The 22,755-nt window shown below is 36.0% G+C and overlaps 1 protein-coding gene across 2 annotated transcripts; it reads left to right on the forward strand.

Annotated features, from left to right (window-relative positions):
* The first annotated feature begins 49 nt into the window (after positions 1-49).
* Positions 50-19,873, forward strand: LOC127962680 (serine/threonine-protein kinase D3-like). 2 transcript variants are annotated; one of them, XM_052562322.1, is made up of 18 exons: positions 50-559; positions 847-1,007; positions 11,252-11,390; positions 11,481-11,612; positions 12,074-12,228; positions 13,141-13,345; positions 14,559-14,636; positions 14,768-14,873; positions 14,966-15,089; positions 16,080-16,157; positions 16,271-16,484; positions 17,052-17,080; positions 17,178-17,357; positions 17,440-17,601; positions 17,897-17,995; positions 18,442-18,709; positions 19,391-19,476; positions 19,571-19,873. In XM_052562322.1, exons 1-18 carry the CDS (start codon positions 505-507, stop codon positions 19,754-19,756), a joined length of 2,457 nt encoding a protein of 818 aa, XP_052418282.1. In that variant the 5' UTR covers positions 50-504; the 3' UTR covers positions 19,757-19,873. The 2 variants fall into 2 exon arrangements, with proteins under 2 accessions (XP_052418282.1, XP_052418283.1); XM_052562323.1 differs by lacking the exons at positions 50-559; positions 847-1,007 and adding an exon at positions 7,239-7,394.
* The last annotated feature ends 2,882 nt before the right edge of the window (positions 19,874-22,755 follow it).

The raw sequence follows: 22,755 nt of genomic DNA on the forward strand, positions 1-22,755 counted from the left end.
ATCTATAATTTGATTATCTAGCTATCTATAATTTTATCTATCTGCCCATCCATCCATCTATGATTTTATCTCTCTCTCTCTCCATCTATCTATAATTTGATCTATCTGTCTGTCTCTCTGATATCCATCCGTCTATCTTTCTCTCTATCTGTCCATCCAGAAAAGAAAACTCCCTAATGTTTCCAAAGTTCTCCAATCAAGATAAAGTTTTTTTCTTCTTCAGAGTGTGTGGTTTATGTTATGTTTATGTCCATCTTTACATGACAGGGATACTGCCCCCAGTGCTGCTGTATTTGCCAGTTTTAAAGTTGAGATCAGATAAGGTCTGATGTGTTTTGCTGTGTTTGGTGGGCAGTTCGTCAGACACACAAACAGTTTGAGTGTCAACTTCCTGCCTCGGCTGGCTGTCGTTCGTCTGCTGAAGCTCTCGCACAAGGAAACCAGAGCAGCGGCAGAAGTGTCTGAAACAGGGCTGCGAAATGTGCTAGCTCCAAAGCCAAGAAAATGGCAGCCAACTCAAACCACCGGCCAAAAAGCCTTGACATCAGTCATGTCTCTGGTAAGTTCCTCTTTCGGAGCTCGACTATGTTAAGCTTTAATCTTAAAGTTAATCTTAGGCAGGTTAATGCTAGTTTCAGTTGTTGCCTTGCACTTGAAGAAGCCTTTGTGGGACTTTCCTTCAAACACCTAAAGGCTTTCTGATGATGATATGTACATAACAATAAACAATTAATGAAAGAAAATGATTGCAGTATCACTATACAAATGTTTTGGGTAAGCTGTAGAGCCCTTTAAACTTCTAAAGCAGCACCATTTGATGAGGGTTAACCCCTTACTTTCTCTCAGGTGCTTTCTCTGTGCTGTCCATGGGGCCCGAGTCCTCCAAACAGGGGCCCAAATGTGTCCACTTTCAGATTGGGCTCCATAAAGAAGATGTACGGATCCCTGAGGGACACCTCAGCTTCCAAGAGGCGAAGCATCTCGCGTCCGAAATCATTGAGAGAAAGGTATTGCTCAAGTTCAACAAACGTGTCACTTTCTGAGGCGTAGTGATGTCGAAACATTTTTTTACAAAAGATCTACTCTGATATATTTGAGTGAATGGGGCAGTCAAGCTCAAAAAGCACTATAAAGGGAGTTTGTGCATTATTACAAAGTCTCTTTAAGACTAATCATGTCACTTGGCAGCATCTTTGAAACGCCTCTCAAGTATGCAAGTGCAACTCCTATCTCTTTAAATGGGGAAACATCCAATTCTTCAAAACTGTTAATTAAGCTTACGATTAAATTTCATATTTAAAATCACCAAAGAAATCTGACATATTAAAAAAAAATGGGGTTTCTTTTGCTCCAAATAGCGTTATAAAAAGCATATTTTTATATTAGCGAGACCATTGTGTTCTTAATTACTATAAAAGATTAAAATAATATGAGACCGGAAGATACACCCATAGAATTTACAAATGGCGCCACCCATTTTTACGTCAGGAAAAAGGTGGATATATATTATATATATAAAAGGGAAAGCGCTCTCTCTCTCTACTCAACAACAACAAAAGCACCTTTTCATTGCCTTCGGCCTTTCTGTTTTAAAGTGGAACGTTAGCAAGACCCATCAAAACCTCCTTATAGTGCGTAAAAAAACATTGTTCATTTGTCCGTTAGCTGAATTAGCAGAAACAGGTGTCTAAAAATGAACATGCAGTCTTGATTTCTTTAGGATTTTTTCCTTTGTGTGTTTTTTGTTCTAAAACGTTTTTTAAAACAATTTGAAGAATTCTCACCTCACCTGTGTTTATGAAAGCAGGGGAAGTTAAAGAGAGTGTGTGTGTGCAAAGATGCTACCGAATTAGGTTCTACACACACACACACACACACACTCAGTATCGGCGCCCTCCTGCAACATCTCTCCCCCTCCGGACGCCTCTCTGTTTGTCCTCTGTGGTTCACAGCATGTGCATGTAACTTTCCAACCACAGACTCTTCCCCTAACACACACACACACACACCTTTTTCTCTGCTTGACCTTGTTATGGTGCCATTTCCACTGCAGAGGGACAGGATCATCACACACACACACACACACACACTGATCATTCATTTAATGTATGAATGATCAATGCATGAATGCTCACCGAACTCACCTAACATCATTCATGTACATTTTGAGACTTACCGCATACGTTGCCATTCCAGCTGTTTTCTATGAGTCATAAATGTTACTAGTACAAGCCAAATTTTACATAACCCTGTTACACTGCATGATTAATTTCATTTATCTCAGAAATGTGGCTGTATGGAAATGGTTATTTGAAATATGTATTTAGAAATGTTGCACTTCCTTCTATTTTTGATTTTTCTAAAAGCATCTTATATCTAATCACACAATCAAGGGGAAATAAATGAAACATGGTTTATTTATCACTAGCGGTTCATTGCAATGTAAGGTCAAGGCAAGTGCATTGCATTGTGGGATGCAGTTGAGTGGGATGTGCACTGGTTGTAAAATTGACCTTTTGGCCTGAAAATAGGATGTAGAATATTTTTTAACTGTGAAACAGGGTTTCGCTACACCCTTTTTTTATAGGGCTTCACCATCCACCTTATTTTTAATGCAAGTGAACACGGCCATTAACTTGAATGTGTGCATATTTGGGAACATTCGCTTTCAATTAATGCACAAAAACAGTCCGTTATGCTGCTTGATATTGCAAACTTGTATTTGTTATCATGTTATTTTAATATAACATCATAAACATAAACATACTGGTTTGTAGAGCAAATAGGTTTACCATTTACCACTATTTGTTTTTCTTATTATTTACCAATGCCGACTAATGTACTGAAAGTCTCGCACACATTCAAAAATAATAATAACTTACTTCTGTGTTGCAAAATAATGTGGATAATATTGGGGTAATATAATCATATTTTCTTGACCTGGTAAGGACTCTAGCCGCTGCATTTTGGACTACCTGTAGCTTGTTTATTGAAGAAGCAGGACAACCACCTAGAAGTGCATTACAATAGTCCAGTCTAGAGGTCATGAATGCATGAACTAGCTTTTCTGCATCAGAAACAGATAACATGTTTCGTAGCTTGGCAATGTTTCTAAGTTGTCTAATATAACACCCAGATTTTTGACTGCAAAGGAAGTAACAGTAAATCTGTCTAGTAGCAAACTGTAGTCTACTGTTTTTTTGGTCCAATAAGTAATATCTCTGCCTTGATAGTGCAAGTGACAATTTCTGTGTCACTGTGCAGCACATATAGAGCAGACACAATGTGATTTGAATAAAGAGAGAGTGTGCCATGATAAAATTATGTGAAATTATATCTCACAGAAACTAGTTCAAATTACTTTATTAAATTAAAAAATATTAATTGTACCTCACCTAAATCATTACAATTATTTCACCTCAGCTGGACAGAGATTGAGACGGAGATCAGTCTTTTTAGAGACCGCCAATCATTCATCCCAATACGTTTATCAGCTGATTGTGATTGGTAGCATATCAATCAGAGCACCCTTAATCACCAGCATAACAGTGAAAACTAATCCCGCATTTTCTAATAATATTACCAAGGGCCAAGATGTATATTGAAAATAGCAGAGGACCTAGGACAGATCCTTGTGGTACTCCATGTTTTACTGGCAATAATTTAGATCGCTCTCCATTTAAATAAACTAAGTAGTTGCGATCGGACAGGTAGGATCTAAACCATCTTAGAGCCTGCCCTTGAATACCTGTATAGTTTTGTAATCGATCTATGAGTATGTCATGATCTATGGTGTCGAACACAGCACTAAGATCAAGTAAAACTAGCAATGATATGAAGCCTTGATCTGACGCAAGAAGCAGGTCATTTGTAATTTTAACAAATGCAGTTTCTGTGCTATGGTAGGGTCTGAAACCTGACTGATTTTTTTCAGGAAAGATCACAATTTAGGAGACAGAACTTTTTCTACAATTTTAGACATAAATGGAAGATTTGAAAGGGGTCTGTAATTTACCAGTTCACGAGGATCTAGTTGTGGTTTCTTAATAAGAGGATTAATAATCGCCAGCTTGAATGGTTTTGGGACGTGACCTAAAGATAACAACGAGTTAATAATATTGAGAAGTGGTTCTTCTGCTACCGTTAACAACTCTTTCAGTAAAAAAGCTGATACAGGATCTAATAAACATGTTGTTGGTTTAGATACAGTGATAAGTTTATTTAGCTCTTCCTGTCCTATAGTTATAAGGCACTGCAGTTTATCTTTGGGTGCGATGGATGAAACTGAAGTATTAGATGCTGTAGAATCTACAAATCTGCAAATTATTTCAGGAATTCTGTATACGGCCCTGGTGGTCTACACAGAGTAGCCAGAGCAAGAGATACATTAGATTTATTTTGCATTTCTGACAGTGTAACATTTAGCAGAAGTATTTCGAATGAGTAAAACCTGTATCCTGTTTTCTGGGTAACATTGTAAAATAACACTATATATTGTTGCAACACCTCCTCCATGACCAGTCTGACGGGGCTCATGCTTATAACAGTAGTTTGGTGGAGTAGACCCATTTATACCAAAATAATCATTTGGTTTTAGCCAGGTTTCAGTCAAGCAGAGTACATCAAAACTATTATCTGTGATCATTTCATTTACTGCTTTGGGTGCGAGTGATCTAATGTTTATGAGCACAAACTTAAAAAATAGTTTTTGTTCAATTTATTTGACAGTTTTCTGGTTTAATCACAAACCGATTTTTTCTAGATCCTGCATTAAATTTATATTTTGAGCCCACTATTCAGGGAACAGACATCAATTCTTAATAGATTGGACAGCGCAAGTACTTCTATCTTTTAAGTCGGTAGAACAAAAGCCATCATAGCAGTTATTTGAGAATTGGCTTACTAGTCACATGGAGCGAAGTGTCCTGGAGATGTTGTCCAATAGGAGTTCTGCTCTGACTCTGCTGGGGTGCAGGCCATCAGCACGAAACAGCCTAGGACGCTCCCAGAAAAGATTCACTGTTCTTTATACCATGACTATAGCCATTTATTTAAAGCAAAGGTCAGTGGAGGAAAGCTTTGTTTCGTCCTCCAGGTGTGGTGTAATGTGAAAACTAATACTATATGTGACCCTGGAGCACAAAACCAGTCATAAGTAGCCCGCGTATATATGTAGTAATAGTCAAAAATACATTGTATGTGTCAAACTTATTGATTTTTTAAAGCCAGAAATCATTAGGATATTAAGTGAAGATCATGTTCCGTGAAGATATTTTGTAAATGTCCTACTGTCAAAATACAAAAATTAAATTTTTGATTATTAATATGCATTTCTATGAACGTAATTTGTACAACTTTAGAGGCATTTTTTTTTTGCACCCTCAGATTCCAGATTTTCAAATAGTTGTATCTCGGACAAATATTGTCCTATCCTGTTTGGTCAGCTTTCAGATGATGTATAAATCTCAATTTGCCCAAATGACTGGGTTTGCAGGTCCCATATAGCCTAATAATATACAAATCAGGACCGTAACCACCATAGACATTGAGGGGGACAAGTTCCCCCCCCCCCCCCCCCCCCCCCCATTATTAAAAGTGATTTCCAGTGCGAAGCATCAGTTTAACGTTGAAACAAGACAGCAATGTAACAGTAGTTGCAACTCATTTAATATTAGTCAGCTGTTGTTTTACATTTGAAATATGGCCATTTTGAGAGAGAGAGATGAAAGTTGTGTTTGTGAAACACCTTTTCTACAAACATTTTAAGCTGTGAGTTTAAAAACAGCGATTTTACCTCATCGTTGTTGAGTAATATAATATTTCGACCCAGTATCAAAACTGTGGTGCATTAATACAGTTATATATATAGCCTAAACTGCTGTTCAAAATCATTTAAATATTTAATGATTTTTTTTGTCTGTTATGCTCTTCAAAGCTGTATTTATTTGATCAAATATTCAGAAAAAAACACCCATTAAGGCTATTTTAAAATATAATTTATTTCTGTGATGCAGCGCTGTATTTTCAGCATCATTACTCCAGCCATTTGGGTCACAAGATCCTTCAGAAATCATTCTAAATAATATGCTGATTTATATTGAAAATGTTGTGCTTCTTAATATTTTTTGGAACCTGTGATACTTCTTTTTTATTATTTGATGAATAAAGGATAAAAAGAATAGCATTTATTCAAAATAGTAATCTTTTCTAACAATATACGTATTTACTATACCTTTTTATCCATTTAACACATTCTTGCTTAATAAAAGTATTAATTTATTTTTCTTTTCTTTTCTTTTTTTTTAGTTTAAAGAAGAAACAATTAACTGACCCCAGACTTTTGAATAGTAGTGTAGGCTGTATTGTAACTCAAAATTTATATTTTCAATAAACACGGTTTCAAACACTGTAGTCTCCCTCATAAAAAAAAAAACATTGGTAACATTGATAAATCATAAATCAGCATAGTAATAATAGAAATAATTGGAGTAATAATGATGAAAATTCAGCTTTGTTTCACAAGAATATAAAATATTTTAAAGTATATTAAAATATAAAACTTTTTTTGTTGTTGTTGTTGATCAAATAAATTCAGCCTTGATGAAAGAAACAACTTTTAAAATCATTAAAAAATGCACTGATACCTCAGTTTGAATCTGGTTTTGTTTCTATTTGCTGCATGGACCCTTGATCAACCAGAGACATGAAAGTCTTACAGTATGTGTGTATCAACCAAATATATCAATGGTATCTGCAATCGTATGCTGTTCATATGGAGAAAATCTAAATAAAGTGAGACCTGTTCCAGACAGGGTTACAGCCTTGATACATATACTGTATAATGACTTGAGAATCATTTTAACTGACGATATATGACCAGTGTTTTCAGTCAGCTGTTAAGAATCGCACGAGTCGAGATTCATAAATCGAATGAATCAGATTAATCGGTCAAAAGGTTTAAAAAAAATGTTCGCGATTCACTTAGATTCATTCGGACAGTTCACGGACACACTGAATAGTTTCCAGCGGTTTCTCACGTCGTAATAACTGGATACCTTATGAAACCGAGAACAAAACGACCGCCGGATGAGGTGATATCTACCTACGATCCGTCTGAGGAAACGAAACTCGTAAATGTCAGAGACGAAGCATCTTGCGCATGCGCAGTTTATGAACGACCTTTCTGCAGGTGAATGTGAAGCGTATCCAATTCTGTGTTTACAGTTTTCATCCCGAGTGTTTCCAAAAGCTCCAGTGATCTGAAAACGAGCTAAACACCTCACACCTGGGCAGCACCACATCAAAGCGACACTCTGACCAGCTCGCGAGCGACCGGTGAACGGAAATGCAGCTCGATCACGTGTTTGTGTTCGTTACGTTTTCAGACCTTTCAAGTGGGTTTAACACCCTGAACCCTTACCGTTAATGTATCATATAGAAAAAAATATTTTTTCTTCTAGATGTGCTTTTAGTTTCACATTTTATGTCTGTTTGACTTGAGTATTAGCTGAGTGGGAGCTTGTTTGCCGAGGTACTGAGTGTTTAGTCTCAAACAGGAAGTTGAATGTGTTTGAAGTCGATGTGGAAGAGGAAGGCCTAATTTATAAAGAAATAACTGACAGAACCAAGTGAATATGGTACTGAGCTGATGAAGTAATTACTGTGATTGTGAAATGTTGTGGTATTTAAAGTATGTAGACGTTAAAACAGGAAAACTAAAAATCCCATGTTTTAGCGCTCCGATTCACATCAATCAATCAATAATACATAATAATGCAAATGAAAAATGTATTAAAACAAAATTGCTTCCTTTTTGTTACTGAAAAGTTTTGCATAAAGACCAGAATATTGTCAAAATGATCCCCATTTTTATTTATTTAGGTAGGCCTGGCTTAAGCAATTTTAGAGCCCAATGATTTCCGCAATGTGACAGAAAACGCAGACAGAAACGCAGAATATAATCATAAAAGCTAAATTTAATGAATAAAGTGGAATTTGAATAATTCCAATAAAAGAAAAAATAAACAAAATAATAATACTTTTTTTTTTTCGAAACATCAATTAATAAGAAATGCTTTTTATTATTAATATGCAATAAAACCACTTAAAATGGAATACAGAAAATTAATGGAAAACAGGAATTTGTTTAAAAATAAAACTGAATTTAAGAAAAAAAAAATATTGTATAGGGCCTTAAAAATTTTAGTTTGTTAAACTTGCTGTTTAATATAGTAAGTTGTATTATTTTAATTAATTACACAGGTCTTTTGATTAATAAAATTGTATTTAACCTTTCAAATAGAGTCTAGAAAAATTTAAACACACAAAAAATGGAATTTGGAAAATTTTTAACATTTCATATTAAAGCACTCTGTGATTTGTAGTCTCAATATAATTAGCTAAAAATATTGCTGATCAATTAGTGCATACAGTTCGCACTGTTCATGTGCAGAGTTGAGAGACCTGGAGTATCAGGTGTTATCGAGTTATTGAGGAGAGTCTCAGTTTGACTCACATCCGTTAGATTTGAAAAGCCAATAATTGACATTAAGAGCCATCAGTTACGCAGTGGTTCATCGTGATCTGACACACTCTCAGCCTCGTCTGAAGATGCTGATCATGATAAGATCTGCGGCTTCTGACTCTTAACAGACTGAACATACACTGGATATAAAATGTCTACACACCCCTGTTAAATTGGCAGGTTTCTGTGATGTAAAATAAAATCAGACCAAGATAAATCATCTTTAAAGTGAACTATAACCTGTACAACTCAATAAAAAATGATTATTTTGGGAATGGAGAAAGTAAAATTAAACAACTTAAATAATGTGGTGCATAAGTGTGCATACCCTTAAACTAAAACTTTGCAGAAGCACCTTTTGATTTTATTACACCACTCAGTCCATTTGGTTATCTTGACTTAGCAATATTGCCCACTCTTCTTTGCAGAAAAGTTGCAGTTCCAGCTGAAGAAAAACCGCACCAAAGAACAATGCTGCCACCACCATGCTTCACTGCGGCTATGGTGTTCCTTCGGTGATGTGCAGTGTTGTTTTTTTGCCAAACATGCGTTTTCGAATGATTATAGAATTATAGAATTAAAATTATTTTAGAATTAGACCAAAAAGTACCAAATAGGCCTCTTGGCAGCCTCCCTGAACAGTGTTCTTCTCATCTTTTTATCAAATTTGGATGGACATCCAGTGCTTAGTACTATCACTGTTGAGCCATATTTTCTCCTCTTGATGATGACTGTCTTAACTTTGTTTCATGGTATACCTAATGCCTTTGAAATTCTTTTGTACCCTTCTCCTGACTGATACATTGTAACAGTTAGATCCCTCTGGTGTTTTGGAAGCTCTCTGCGGACCATGGCTTTTGCTGTAAGATGTTACTGAGAAAATGTGAGGAAAAGCTTAGTAGAACAGCTATACTTTACTTAGGTTTAATCAAAGGCACTTTAAATGATGGCAGCTGCATACTGACTCCTATTTAACATGAGTTTGAATGTGATTGCTTCATTCTGAACACAGCCACATCCTTCGTTCTAAGAGGGTGTGCAAACTTATGCAATCACATTATTTTAGTTTTTTATTCTTACTCCTCCTTTCCTAAAATAGTTTTAACTTCACAGAAACCTGCCAATTTAACAGGGGTGTGTAGAGTTTTTATATCCACTGTACATGCTTCTTAAAGTAGTGTTCATGTCCAGCGTGTGTGTGTGTTTGAGTGTGTGGTTGTCATTATATTAGTTGATCTAATGCACTGTAGAAGAGAACAGACGTGTTCATGAAGTGTTTCTGTAATCAATGGTCTCCAAACTCCTGCACCAGCTCATATCGAGACACAATCGAACACTGAAAAACTACTCAAATGCACAGTATCTCGATGTGAGATGGTTCAGGAGTTTGCAGTATTCTTAAAGCTGCGGTTGGTAACTTTTGACGCTCTAGCGGTTAATAAACAGAACTGCTTGCGTCTTGCGGAAGAACATCGTAGCCGGAACTACTTCTCTCTGTTTATGTCTATGAAGAATCACAAAGGTACTGGGTTACTCCGCCGCGGTATCCCCGAAGCAATCTAAAATAGTCCGAATATAAACACTTATTATAGGTGCACCCTAGTGATTCAGTGCAAGCTAAAAACACGCTTTGGAAAATGGATTCATGGTGTACTCGCTTATTATATAAATTTTTCTACATTTTGAACACAAACAAAGTTACGGACCGCAGCTCTGATTGGTTGTTTTTTACCGGGAGCGATGTATTCCTGCAAATGGCAATAGGACACTGGGAGGAGCCAGAGGAGCTTGATTTATTCACAGATTATCTGTCTCATATTCTACTGTCAGGACATGAGAAGTTTAATAAATATGTACAAAATATTTTTTTACAAAAGTTCCCTACAGCACCTTTAAAGGCCAATTTTTTTTTATTAATTTTTTTACAAATATAGTACAACCTCTTAAAACCAACTTGATTTAAAGGTTAATAAATGCATTAAAGTGCTTTAATGCTTTGTTCATCTTCGGAACACAATTTAAGATATTTTGGATGAAAACTGGGAGGCTTGTGACTGGTGGTCGTCCGATATATCGGCCGATATTTGGCATTTTATTGGCATCGGCCGCTAAGTTTTTCTGTTTGCCCGATGTCTTTGAGGTGGTACTTTTGTTTTGACGGCGCTAAAAACGTGCTCATATTCTCCTTCTTGTTTAATGTCATTGTTAAAGGTGCAATAGGAGATCTTGGAAAATGCTAGCATTAGCCTGATAGCACTGAAAGCGACCGTCCCACTCTCCCTGCAATCACCGTCCAAAGCCACACCCCTGAACGCATTTATGCTCACAGACCTGAATACCAGAGACAACATTAATACAATAGGCTACATCAGCGGTTCCCAATTCCAGCCCATGTTCTGGAGTGAAGTAAACCCCTGCTCAGGGAGTAGGGAGCAATGAACACTGTGTAGGGATCAGATCGATTGGAACACAGTTCATTATGATGTTTAACAGTATTTTTATTGTTGTTTTTTATTTGTTTATTTTGTTTAGTGTAATATACATTACACTGTTTATACATATATTACAATATTTATATCTAATTATTATAATATATTATATCTTAATGACAACGTTTGTTGTTACTTTTCTTGAATTATAATATTTTAAATATTGTTTACGTTTTGTTGTGCTATTCTGTCAGTTTTATGATAATTACTCTGTGTGTGTGTGTGTGTGTGTGTTAAGGCTCCAGAGTGCAGTGTCGTGGGTCTCGGTGAGAAGCTGCTGTTATTCAGACATGAGCCGAACACAGAGCAGATCTTACAGAGACTCACTGAAAAACACGACATACACAACGGAGATCTGGTGGAGGTGGTGCTCGCTGGTCAGTAAACACACACACACACACACACACACACACACTATTCTCGCTGCAGGTGATGCTGACAGCTGTCAATCACGTTGATCACTCTAGGAACAGCTTCACTGACGGAGATGAAGTACCGTCTTCATTCTCTGGTCGTCCATTCGTATCGCTCTCCTACGTTTTGTCACTACTGCGGTGAGATGTTGTGGGGACTCGTCCGACAGGGCCTAAAATGTGAAGGTATGACTGCACAAAACATTGTCATGTACAAGTCATGTACAAAATATTTACAATGTGTTCTTGGTAAATTGCCTTTATTTGTTTAGCACTTGTTATTTATATTTATAAATTCACTTTTTTGTAATAAATATATTAGGCCTATTTATTTACGTTGCTTAGTTTCTATGACATGATGCTTGATTTTACTTTTGTTTCATGATGTCGTTTAGAACATTATATTTATTGTGTTATGAAGAGATTTGTTTATTATACAATATTTATCTTGTATAAAATATTAACATAAAATCTATTTTGTATTTATTGTTTATTATGTAAATTAATACATATTTTTTATAATATTTATCATATCACGTTATTCAGTTTTTTGGCTTAGTTTAAGTCACCATATATTTATTATTTAATATGTATTTTGGAAATTATTAATCAAAATATGTAAAGTTATTAGATGTTTTTCTCTGCAGGCTGTGGTCTGGATTTCCACAAGCGTTGTGCGTATAAGTTGCCCAACGACTGCTCTCGTGTGTATCGCCGCTGTGGCCCGAGTCTGTCTCTGTTCCCCCCCGGTCGGCCCCGGACCCCGACGCTCTCCAGTCACACCGGCGGGAGCCTGGAGGAGGTACCCATCCTAACCAAACACTGTAGAATACCTAAGATGTGTCGCTTGAATAGGTTTGAATGGGACTCAGTATGGGAGCTCTATTGAACAAAGCCCCGCCTTCTGAGCAAAAAGAGCCAATCCCTGATGGGTAAAATCAGTGCGTCACAAACAGTCATGCTGCATCCCAGTTCACCTACTTATACAATGACCTGTATGGAAAAAGTACATGCTTTTGAGTATGTAGCATAATAGTAGGCAAGCTTTGGGACACGTCATAACTGCGTCTTTAACAGACGCTCTGTGGCTTTGTTATCTACAGCCACTGTTTAAACACAACTGTCAATCATCTTATCACAGTAAACGAAAATCCACATTTCATTTAAGTATTGGAGAGAGATGAAGAGTCAGGTTGCCAGTCGCGGGTCTATCATGCCTAAAACTCTCTTCATATGTTTGCATTATGATGCACTTAAAAGTTAATGACTAAACGTATCATTAAAAAAGTTAACAATGTTGCTGCAGATCCAATATAACGTGCATAATATTAAATAAATATTATTTTAATCAGGTGAGACACACTATTTATCACGTAAACCCCTTTCTCTGGCTGTCCGTCAGTCTCGCATGTCCGCCATGTTTGTAGTTTTTAAAGACTTTATATGCGTGTTTGTAGTTCTAAATGAATCTTTGTTCACCATGCAGTGTGTTGTGGGCAATTTTAGCTGTTTTTATGATACAGTTGTTGTCAGATTTCATTGGTGTTTGTCAATTTTATCGTAAGCTGAGTGAACCGTTTCGATAATTTTATGTTTTCCTCTTTCTAAGAGATAGGAGCTGTGCATGCATACCCAAGAGGAGTTTCACAGATGGCAGCTGATTTCTGTGAAGGTGTTTAAAATGATCTCTGAAATGGTTTGTTTTCTCCCTCAGATCAGCATGTCGAAGCCGTCATGCACGCGCTCGCGTCCTCCGTCCTGGGTCAACGTGCCGGTGTCTGTGGGGCTGTCGGAGGGGAAGGAGGCCCGACCGCGAGTCCCTCATACCTTCCACATTCACTCCTACACCAAACCCACCGTCTGCATGCACTGCTTCCGGCTGCTCAAGGGCCTCTTCAGACAGGGCATGCAGTGCTCCGGTGAGAACAACACCTCTTTCAAAACATTTTCAGTGTCCAAGTTAATACTGAGAACTAATAAAGGGATAGTTCACCCAAAAATGAAAAATCTGTCATTAGTTGCTCACCCTCATGTCATTCCAAAGCAGTACGACTTTTGTTAATCTTCAGAACACAAATGAAGATATTTTTGATGAAATCCGAGAGAAAAAACTGGGATGGATTCCAGAAAGCAGGGTTAACTTACCATCTTACCACATATCGCCATCTAATTGATGGTTGTGCAATCATTTGTCATATTTTTACGTTTATCCTTTTAATCACTGAGAATAAGAACTATATTGTTTGTTTGATGCTAATTATATAAGAAGAAATATCATATATGTTTTATTTTTTATTATAGAAATATAGTACAGTAAATACAGATGCATGACAATAAAATCTAAGTATATTAGATTAGATTGAACATTACCTTGTTATAATAATGTTTTATAATTAATGTAAAGATAATTATTATATATATATATTTGCCAATATTTGAAAAATGCCAAATATCGGCCGATATATCGGCATTGGCGATATATCGGTCGACCACTAGTCACAAGCCTCCCAGTTTTCATCCAAAATATCTCAAAAGGTTTATCTGTATTTCTGGAATACCCCCCCGACATGTTCACAGGTCCAGAAACGTAGCAAGAAAATCATTATATTTATTTTGCAAAGGGTATTCTCGTCGCTTTGTAAAATTACAATTGAACCACTGAATATTTTACCGATGCCCTTGCTTTGTATCTGGGTCTGGGAATATTTAGGTTGTGTTGCTGTCTATGGAGCGTCAGAGAGCTCTCTGATTTCATCAAAAATATCTTAATTTGTGTTTTCCGAAGATGAATGTAGGTTTTATGGGTTTGGAATAACACGAAGGTGAGAAATAAATTTGTGTGAACTATTCCTTTGAAGGTGCAGTACGCGACTTCTGAGAAACACTGTTGATATTTGAAATTACCAAAACAGACACGCCCCTATCTTGAGAGCTCCGCCCCCAGACTCATGAACATTCTATTCAACATGCCCCTCCCCCATCACGAGTGGACAAGCCCCTTACTGGCATTTGGCTGGAAGTGTATTTTGGTGCACTTTCAACAGCGTTTCTCAGAAACTGCGAACTTCTGCTTTAAGTCTTCTGAGCTGTGAAAGAGCAATAACTTCTTGGTTTCTCTCTGTTTCTCTTCAGACTGTAAGTACAACTGTCATCGCAGGTGCATGACTCTTGTTCCTCCCGAGTGTAATGGTGAGAAAGCAAACGGAGAAGGTCAGTTTGATTGTGTATGAATGGGACAAAAATCAATAGTCATTTAGCAGACACTTTTATCCAAAGCGATTGACAAACGAGGAAGCAATCAAAATCAACATAAGAGCAATGAAATTGTGCTGTATTTTCAGAGCCTGAGGAGAACACAAAAGTGATCACATTAAATGATCTCTATGAAGAGCTGCGATACAAAGACCCTCCGACCATAGATATAACACCGCTGCAACCGTCCGTCGCGTAAGGATCCACATCACACCTGCTCCTGATCAATGCAGCGCTGCAGACTGAGCTCATGTGTGTGTGTGTGTGTGTGTGTGTGTGTGTGTCAGGCCGTGTTTCAGCAGTAATATTCCTCTGATGCGAGTGGTGCAATCAGTCAAACACCGCAAGAGAAGAAACAGTGGAGTGCTGAAGAAAGGCTGGTTGATCCATCACACCAACACTGACACACATGTGAGTGAATCTTATTCATATGGAGAATTAATATTGTGTATTTTTATTTACAGATTATTTATATTTTATTATTTTTATTTATATAGACTACAGGTGAAATGTTTGGGGTTTGGCAAAAAAAAAAAAAAAACATTTGTAATGTTTTAGTGTCAATACTATTATAGTTTTTATTAAAAGTTTTGATTTGTTTTTATTTTGACGTTTTTTATTTTATTTAAATATTTAAGTTTTTTGACATTCTTATTTTTATTTATTATTATTTTAATTTGTCTTTATATGTACTTAATTTGTTAACATTTTTCTTTTGACTGTTTATTTAAGTTTTTTGTCATCCTTGTAATTATATTATTGTTGTCATATTATTATTATTATTTGTATTATTTTAATATGTCTATATATTAGTGATACAAATGATTAATTGCATTCAAAATAAAAGTTTTTGTTTACATAATGTATGTATGTGTTCAGTGTATATTTATTATATATATATACAGTATATATTTTGAAAGTATTTAAATGTATATATTTATATTCATACAACTTATAATATACATAAATATATTTAATATAAACATTACATATTTTCTTAACTATATACATGAATGTGTTTGTATTTAATGTAAAAATAATTGTAATTATTAATTAGTATTAATTTTTAATAATCCTACTCACAGAGGCTTTATTCATTTGGTCTAAAGTACAGTCAAATATTCTGATATATTATTATAATTTAAATTAACCGTTTACTGTATGAATATATTGTAAAAAGTAATTTATTCCTGTGATGTAAAGCTGAATTTTCAGCATAATTGATCCATCTGATCTAGAAGATCTTTCTCTTTAATTTTTTGTTTTTCAATATTGTTTGAATTTAAACTTCAGAAGTAGATCATCTGTTAGAAATAGAAATATTTTGTATCATTAAAATAAACAAATTTGTATCTTTGGTATATTTTATATACATTTCTATAATGTTTTTTGTCTTTGCAGAGAAAACGTCACTACTGGGTATTAGACGGGAAAAGCATCACCCTGTACCCGAATGAAATCAGCACTAAATACTACAAGGTTTGCAAGTCTTTAGAATGCATTTACCACTTCACATGCAAAATACAGCAAGGTTAGACACACGCTAGGGCTTTCCTGAAGTTATTGATCTAGTTGCATGTGCTTGGTTTCAGGAGATCTCTCTGTCAGAGGTGCTGCAGGTTCGAGGTCCGGCTCAGCTCACTGTTCCTGTGTTAGCAGGTAACAGCACACACTCGTTCGAGCTGGGGACCGTGTCTCTGGTGTACTGTGTGTTTGCGGATCAGGACGGTCCATCATGGGAGTCAGCTCTCGATCAGGCTCTCAGACCGGTGCAGGGCACTGTGTGCCACACGACTAACAACACCGGTGAGTAAAAGATCAAATACACTCTAAGTTCAACCAAAAATTAACATTTAGTCACCCTCGGGTCATCAGATATGTAGATGAGTTTAATTCTTCATCAGAACAGATTTGGAGAAATGTAGCAATGCTCTGCAGTGAATGGGTGCCGTCAGAATGAGAGTCCAAACAGCTGATAAAAACATCACAATAATCCACAGCACTCCAGTCCATCAATTAATGACTCGAGAAGCCAAAAACTACGTTTGTATTAAACAAATCCATCATTAAGATCGTTTTTATGGATTATAGACTCATATTTTAAACGGTTTAACGTTAAAACGTTGTTATGATTGATTTGTTTCTTATACAAACATGTAGTTTTTGTCTTCACAAGATGTTAAATGATGGACTGTAGTGGTGTGGATTATTGTGATGTTTTTATCAGCTGTTTAGACTCTCATTCTGACGGCACCCATTCACTTCAGAGCATCCATTTGTGAGACATTGATGCAATGCTACATTTCTCCAAAAGAAACAAACTTCCACATCTTCTACGATCCTCAAATTAAATGCCACCTCGTCTCTTGCCAGGTGACGGAGAGAACGGTGACCAGACACAGGTGGGACTCAATTATTGATCATTAAAATGAAACCACTGTGTCTCAAAGAGAGAACGAGGCGTCTGATGGTGTGTGTGTGTGTGTGTGTGTGTCGCAGGACATCAGTGAGCTCTACCAGATCTTCTCTGACGAGGTGTTGGGTTCGGGTCAGTTCGGGGTGGTTTACGGAGGCACTCACAGACACACGGGGCGTCCGGTCGCGGTCAAAGTCATCGATAAAACAAGATTTCCCACTAAACACGAGGAACAGACCAGAAACGAGGTCTCGATATTGCAGGTATGAGTTCAAGATGCCATTTCCCCACAGAAATCAAACACTTGTGGTTATTATATCTGTCCTCCTCGTGTGTGTGTTTCAGAGACTGTCTCATCCAGGAGTCATTCATCTAGAAGGGATGTTTAAGACCATGGAAAACACTTTCGTTGTGATGGAGAAGCTCCACAGCGACATGCTAGAGATGATCTTATCTCACGAGAACGGACGTCTGTCTGAACGCACCACTCGCTTTCTAGTCACTCAGGTAAAGAAGCTCGTTCGCTCTTCAAACACTGAATAATCCTCTAATGCTAGTCCCATTTTCAGGAGGAGCCTACACATAAATCTCTCTCGTTTTTAATAATCATAGCTAATGTTCCAAGAAAGTGGCTTTTTTCCAGACCACCTTAAACAGAACAGTATCTCATGGTTGTTTTACATTTTATTTTTTAATAAGTCTGTTACGCTCATGTTATGCTTAAAGTAAAAATACAGTAATATTATTACAAATCTGAGTAATAAAGTCTGAGTCTGTTGCTGATCTGTGGTTGGTGTTGAAGGTTTTGGAGGCTCTGCGGTATCTGCACATGAGGGACGTTGCACACTGTGACCTGAAACCAGAAAATGTGCTGCTGGCTTCCCCTGAACCATTTCCTCAGGTCTGACACACTCTTATATGACTCTTTACTCAAGATCGTCAATGTTTTTGACACTTAAAGGGTTAGTTCGCTCAAGAATGACTATACTGTCATTAATTTCTCACCCTTGTGTCATTCCAAAGACCTCTTTTCGTCTTCAAAACACAATTTAAGATATTTTCGATGAAATCCGAGAGCTTTCTGGGAACATTTCATTTGTGTTTCTGTCTAATGAGGGTGAGAAAGCTCTCGGATTTCATCCAAAAATATCTTAATTTGTGTTTTGAAGATGAATAGGGGTCTTATGGGTTTGGAATGACATGAGGGTGAGTAATTAATGAGAGAGTTATCAATTCAATCGAGATATTTTAACTGTTGGGCACAATTATGTTTTGATTTCCAGCCATGGAAAGCAAAAACCAAATGCATGATAAATGAATGCATCGAATGCAATGTGTCTGTTTCAGGTCAAACTGTGTGACTTTGGTTTCGCTCGCATCATCGGGCAGAAGTCGTTTCGGCACACTCTCGTCGGGACGCCGGCGTATCTGGCTCCGGAGGTCATCTGTAGCAAGCGTTACAATCGCTCTCTGGACATGTGGGCTGTGGGCGTGATTTTATACGTCAGTCTGAGCGGGACGTTCCCTTTCAACGAGGACGAGGACATCAATCAGCAGATCACCAACGCTTCGTTCATGTATCCACGCCAGCAGTGGTCCCTCATCTCCCTGGAGGGTAAGACACCATGTATAAACACACATATACACACATACATAAATGCATCTATACATAGTAGCCTTTTGTCAGTTTAGACTAAATTCATTTTGCAATTTTTAACGTTTTGAGTTTTACTTATTTTTACTGAGCTTAATTAGAAAAGGGCTTAAATGGCTTAAAAAGAACAAATGCAATCAATAAATCAGCTGCAATGATGTAGTCTTCAATGATGTCTAAACAGCTAAATGCAAAACTTTAATACTGTATTAATTTAAAATAATATTAAACATATATATATATATATATATATATAAGTGATACATAATAGGTGAATATTGTATAGTACAATGAATTCCCCTTAAAATATTAAATATTGAAGAGTAAATATTATTGAAATAAAATATAGTATATAAATGACTCTTAATAAATTACTCCTACTTTTTTTTTTTAATAGAACCCTAGAAAATAGAAAGTTAATTGCAACTTAGCAAAAAAAAAAATTCCCGAATTGCAAGATGCAGAAGAGAGTTTGAGAAGTATTAGAGAGAACTTTGTGTGAAAAAAAAAGTATGAGACTAAAATCTGCAGTTTTAAAAAAAAAAAATGTATTCCATTCCCAGAAATGGGCAAAGCCTCCATAGTTCTATGTCAGATGGTTTCCTAAGCTTCTTCCTGCTAACTCGTTTGTCTGTCTCTCAGCGGTGAACCTGATCAATAACCTGCTGCAGGTGGTGGTGAGACGCAGGTTCAGTGTTGGCAAAGCCATGGGTCATCCTTGGTTTCAGGTCTGTTGACTCACTCCAGAAATAAAACACATTGTACTGGCATTCAAATGCACTGACTGCATGTGCAGAGTGATTTATGTTTCTCCCGCTGCAGAACTTCCAGATGTGGTGTGACCTGCGTGAGTTTGAGCAGCGGATGGGATATCGTTATCTCACGCATGAGGCGGATGACGAGCGATGGAGATCCTACGCTCTGGAGAAAGGCCTCAGTTTCCCACAACATTTAGCAGCAGCAGCAAACGAAGAGCAGAAGCAACAGCCATCAGCCACTTATATATAACTGTGAATATTGTATTATATCAGCAACTTTGTGAATCTGCTGTGTTGTAAATCTAATTATTTTGGTGTGCTTTAATAATATGTGACATATTTTTCAATAAAATAAGAAAAAGGCTAATCCTGGGTTTGTTTTTCTCAGAAACTGTAAGTAACGTCAAATTAATAGAATTAATAATTATATTATATTATATTATATTATATTATATTATATTATATTATATTATATTATATTATATTATATTAATAATTATAGAAAAAAGTAGCCTGAATGTTCTGTAAGTCGATTTGGATAAAAGCGTCTGCTAAATGCATAAATTAAATGCACAAATTTAAATTTTACATTTAATGATATTATATTATATTATATTATATTATATTATATTATATTACATTATATTATATTATAAAATTTCTGGCTAACCATTTTAACTACAAGACTTCTTTTCAGCTGAAGTTGTTACTGTCAGTTCTAGATTTTATATTTGTTGTTATTACATTTTATTATATTTAATGTTTAAATCAAACATAATCCAGTTATATCCAATTAACCCATTTTCCGGGACTTTTATTTTATAAGAAAATTCTGAGCACGGAGCTTCCGCTTGCGTAAGTATCAACCTGCGGTATTTGTAAACAGAACAGCGAAGGTGTGGATATGACTTTATAATGATTTTTATTTTTTGTTTTTTGTTTAAGTAACTACAATGAATGCTAAATAACAATTTAAATAATGAGCTTTAATTGCGTTATATATATATATATATATATATATATATATATATATATATATATATATATATATATATATATATATATATATATACATACACACATACATACATACATACACACACACACACACACACACACACACACACACACACACACACACATATATATATTTGAGAGTGTTAAAATTGTTTAAGAAGGATATCAGTAGGGTAACTTGCAGCATCATTCAGACAATCATAATGACCAGCAAAATTAACATAACGTGTTAACATTGATGATTTGCACAGTTATCATTTTTACATGCTGTTTTAGTCTTGCACTTACTATATATTCATAAATTTATAGAAATCCATTCATAAACTTATAAAAAGTGTCAAACATATTCAGGAATATTACTGGACATCATTATAGTTTTTAATGTCTGCATTTAGGAAGCTTGCATGAAATGATTATTATGCATGCAGCTTATGAGCAAATTAGTACATATACTTAATATGAGAAACATCGAAAATAAGAGTGGGTAGCATTTTGGGTACTTTTCAGTGTTATTATCTATTGTTATTATATAGTATATATTATAACAATTCCAATCAATATACATATATATTTAATTATTAGAGAGACTACATTCAATATTAGCAGAGGCATTTGTTACGTTGTAGATTTAATTGAACTGCAAAAGTGTGATTAAAATGGTATTGTGTCTAATAAACACTTAAATGTCTACTCTCTTCAGCTCTTAAAGCTGTCCATGTCACTGGAGTGATTGCGCAGCTGCAGTTCGTGAGCAGATGTCACGTGACAGCTGTGTTAAAGCAGTAAAGACCCGCTGAGTCAAGCACTTTTCTGAGCTCTTAACCACCTCCCGCTTGCTCATTCTGGGTGTCGATTCTAAAAATAGTGTCTGTTTTGCTTAAGCGTGTCAATATATCACACAAAAAAGGCACACTGCATTAGTTTTTCTGTAGCAGAGATCAGAGCAGAGAAATGCCAGTGGTGCTCTTTGCACGCATGTGGAGTTTTTGCTAAATGAGATAAAAAAAAAGGTTACTTATCTCACAATTCTGACTTTTTTTTTCTTTGAAATCTGTGATTAAAATTATAAAGTCAAAATGGCAAGATGTTAACTCGCAACTGTAAGAAAATATCAGAACTGTGAGCTGGCTTGACTTTATAACTCGCAGTCGAGGGATTAGTTCTGGGAAGTCAGATTTGGGTGATGAAAAGTCACAATTACCCATTTAATTTTTTTAGGCCGTGGCAGAAAACGGCATTTATATATTGTAGTTGTGTAGAACTATAACTAAACTATACAAAAACATTAAAAATAATTTTTAATGATTTTTAAAATATAAAAATAAATTGACTTAATTTATTAAAGGCACATGCACGTTTCTCATTTTCATTTAGTTTGACTTTAAGTACTAAAATAACTATTACTATGATAAAATGAATAAAAACTTAATGTGTATTAAAAAATTATAATAAAAAAGGCAAAAACACCCCAATTTTTTTTAGATGAATTAAAATCAGAATATATATATATCTGAGTTACATGCTGCTTTAATTCTTCACCAAAGAATAGTATTATCAATATTTTTTATGGAATGTTATGATGTCACGTGTCACATGACCAGGTGTGGGATGTGATTGGTCGGTCTACAGTGGTGGTTTCTGGAGAGGATGATTTGGGGCGAGGGAAACACCCCCTTCTTGTTAAAGTGTTTGTGTGTAAAGCTGTTTGAAATCACTCAGTCCGTCCAGAGCGGTCTCCCTTCTGTTTAATGTCCTTCAGTGGACCGTGTGATGGTTTGCTTAACACCCGCTGTCTCAGGCTGGTCTGTGGAGTCATCGCCCGCTCCGCCGGCTTGCTTCAAAACCCCAAACTGATCTGTGCCTGTGATGGTGTGACTGTGGGAGGAGAGAGATCGGCCCGTCGCTGGGACACTGCGGATCTGTGATGGGGTGAGGAGGAGACCTTCCAACACATCAGGGACCGCAGATGGACATGAATAAATGATGAGAGACCCAGAACGTGCCTGTCATCAATGTACGTTCAGATTGAACTGAATGAGATTGTGAGCCATGTTCTGATCAAACCGTGTGTAAATATCTAAATGCTATTATCACAGAGATTCTGTCTTTTTTAAATAGATAATATAAAACTGAATTAAAATAAAAAATACAATATTATAAATTATTCACAAAGCGCATGCTATTACATAATAACAATAATATTCTGAATTTCTCATTCTTATAAACAAGCTC

Source organism: Carassius gibelio, chromosome B7, assembly GCF_023724105.1.
Source record: "Carassius gibelio isolate Cgi1373 ecotype wild population from Czech Republic chromosome B7, carGib1.2-hapl.c, whole genome shotgun sequence".
In the NCBI taxonomy this organism is placed as follows: Eukaryota; Metazoa; Chordata; class Actinopteri; order Cypriniformes; family Cyprinidae; genus Carassius; species Carassius gibelio.